General features: G+C 58.5%; 1 protein-coding gene across 1 annotated transcript in view; it reads right to left on the reverse strand.

Moving 5' to 3' along the window:
• Positions 1-294: 294 nt before the first annotated feature.
• The window catches only part of NKX2-1 (NK2 homeobox 1), a 5679-nt gene continuing 4038 nt past the window's right edge, over positions 295-1935 (reverse strand). The window contains exons 2-3 of the mRNA XM_042814659.1: positions 1509-1885; positions 295-965 (exon numbers count right to left, since the gene is read on the reverse strand). Of these exons, the coding sequence (XP_042670593.1) occupies positions 295-965; positions 1509-1885 (1048 nt within the window). The remainder of the gene's footprint in view (positions 966-1508; positions 1886-1935) is intronic.

A 1935-nucleotide genomic window follows, 5' to 3' on the forward strand; every position in this document is an offset into this window, starting at 1 on the left:
TCCTCTCTCTCTTAGGGGTCCTCAGAGAACCAATCAGTAAAACGAAAATTAAAATTAAAATTAAAATTAAAATTAAAATTAAAAATCTTTAAGGGGAAAAAAAGAAAGAAAGGAAGGAAGGAAGGAAGGAAGAAAAAATAATAAAAGAGCAAAGGAAAGCACCCAGTACTTTGGACAGGACACAGATTTGTGTGACTGGGAAAATCTGTTGGTGTTTTTTTTCTCTCTCTCTCTCTTTTTTTTTTTTTGTTTTGTTTTATTTTGTTTTGTTTTGTTTCGCTTTCTTTAATCCTTTCACCAGGTCCTACCGTATAGTAAGGTGGAGCAGGACATGGCAGTGCCATAGTCAGAAGTGGAAGAGTTCAGGTGAGACAAACTGGAGACTTGGCTCTGCAGGGAGGAAGGGCTGGCCGAGTGCTGTCCCATGTCGGGAGACTGCCCCGCACTGTTTGTCTGATGGCTCTGATGCTGTCCGAGGCTGTTGCCATTGGTGGCCACCGTGATGGTCGTGGCCGCCTGCTGCGGGTGGCTCTGGATGGCTGCGGTGGGGGTGTTGGAGCCCGCCTGGCAGGGCTTGCCATCCTTCACTAGCACCGGCACAGCCACCCTCCTGGGGGACTGCTGCTGCTGGCAGGAGCCGTTCTCCTGTTGCATCTGTTGCTGCGCAGCCTTGTCTTTGGCCTGCCGCTTCATCTTGTAGCGGTGGTTCTGGAACCAAATTTTGACCTGAGTCGGAGTGAGGTGGATCATGCTGGCTAAATGTTCCCTCTCGGGGGCAGAGAGGTATTTCTGCTGCTTGAAACGTCTCTCCAGCTCGTAAACCTGGGCCTGGGAAAACAGGACCCTCCGTTTCCTTCGCGGCGTGCTCTGCAGCGGGGCCATGCTCTTGCTCACGTCCCCCAGGGAGCTCAGGCCGCCCATGCCTCCCATGTTCATGCCCGAGGACGGCGCCATGAAGCGGGAGACTGCAAGGCAGAAGGGGCGCGCTGTCAGCGGCTCGTTTCGGCCCCGCGCTGCCCCCGCTCGCGCCGCCGCCGCTTCTCGCGTTCCCCCGCCGCCCGCGGGACCCCCTCACTCCCGGCCCGGCCCCGCTCGCCCTTCGCGCCTCCCGTGTGCCGCCGCACGGTCCCTGCGGTTGTCGGCTCCCGCTGCCGGGGTTCCGCCAAGCCGGGCTCTCCCGTTCCCCCCGCTCCTCCGCGGCTTCAGCGGCTCCGCTTCCCTTCGTCCTGCCGGGATCGGGCGGAGCGCTGGGAGCCGGGCAGTGCCGGGTTCCCTGCGGCTGTATCCCACGCCGATGCTCTGCTGCCGGCTCCCCTCCTCCCTCCTGCCGCCCCGGGAGCAGCCGCGAATCGCCTTGCGAGGGGGGACGGGGCCCGATACTCCGATAGAAGAACGGACAGAGCGGAGGGGGACGAGCGGGGTCCGCACCGACTTTTGCCCCAGACGCCCGCGGGGCAAAGAGGGACGCAGCCACCCCCCAGCGGACAGCCGGCCCCGGGCTCACTTACTTGAGGAGAAGCGGGGATCTGGGTTGGTGCCGTACCATCCTGTCGCTGAAGCACTGTTTCGCATGGTGTCCTGGTAAGGCGGGAGCTCGCTCATGTTGCCCAGGTTCCCATTGCAGTAGCCCCCCATCGTAGCGTGGGAGAGCTGGGGGACCCCTGCCGCTGTCATATGGTAGGCGGCAGTCACCGTTCCGTTGTGGCCCATGGGGTGTTGCTGCATGGCCGGCTGCGAAACCTGAGACTGTCTGTAGGCTGACAAGGGAGCCCCCAAGTTACTGCCCTCCATGCCCACTTTCTTGTAGCTTTCCTCCAAAGGACTCAAGATGTCAGACACTGAGAAAGGAGTCGTATGCTTTGGGCTCATCGACATGATTCGGCGGCTGGGGAAAAAAAAAAAAAAAAAAAAAAAAAAAAAAAAAAAAAAAAAAAA

The sequence above is a fragment of the Centrocercus urophasianus genome, unplaced genomic scaffold, assembly GCF_019232065.1.
Source record: "Centrocercus urophasianus isolate 14NV4802_14NV808 unplaced genomic scaffold, USGS_Curo_1.0 seq_14, whole genome shotgun sequence".
Taxonomy (NCBI): domain Eukaryota; kingdom Metazoa; phylum Chordata; class Aves; order Galliformes; family Phasianidae; genus Centrocercus; species Centrocercus urophasianus.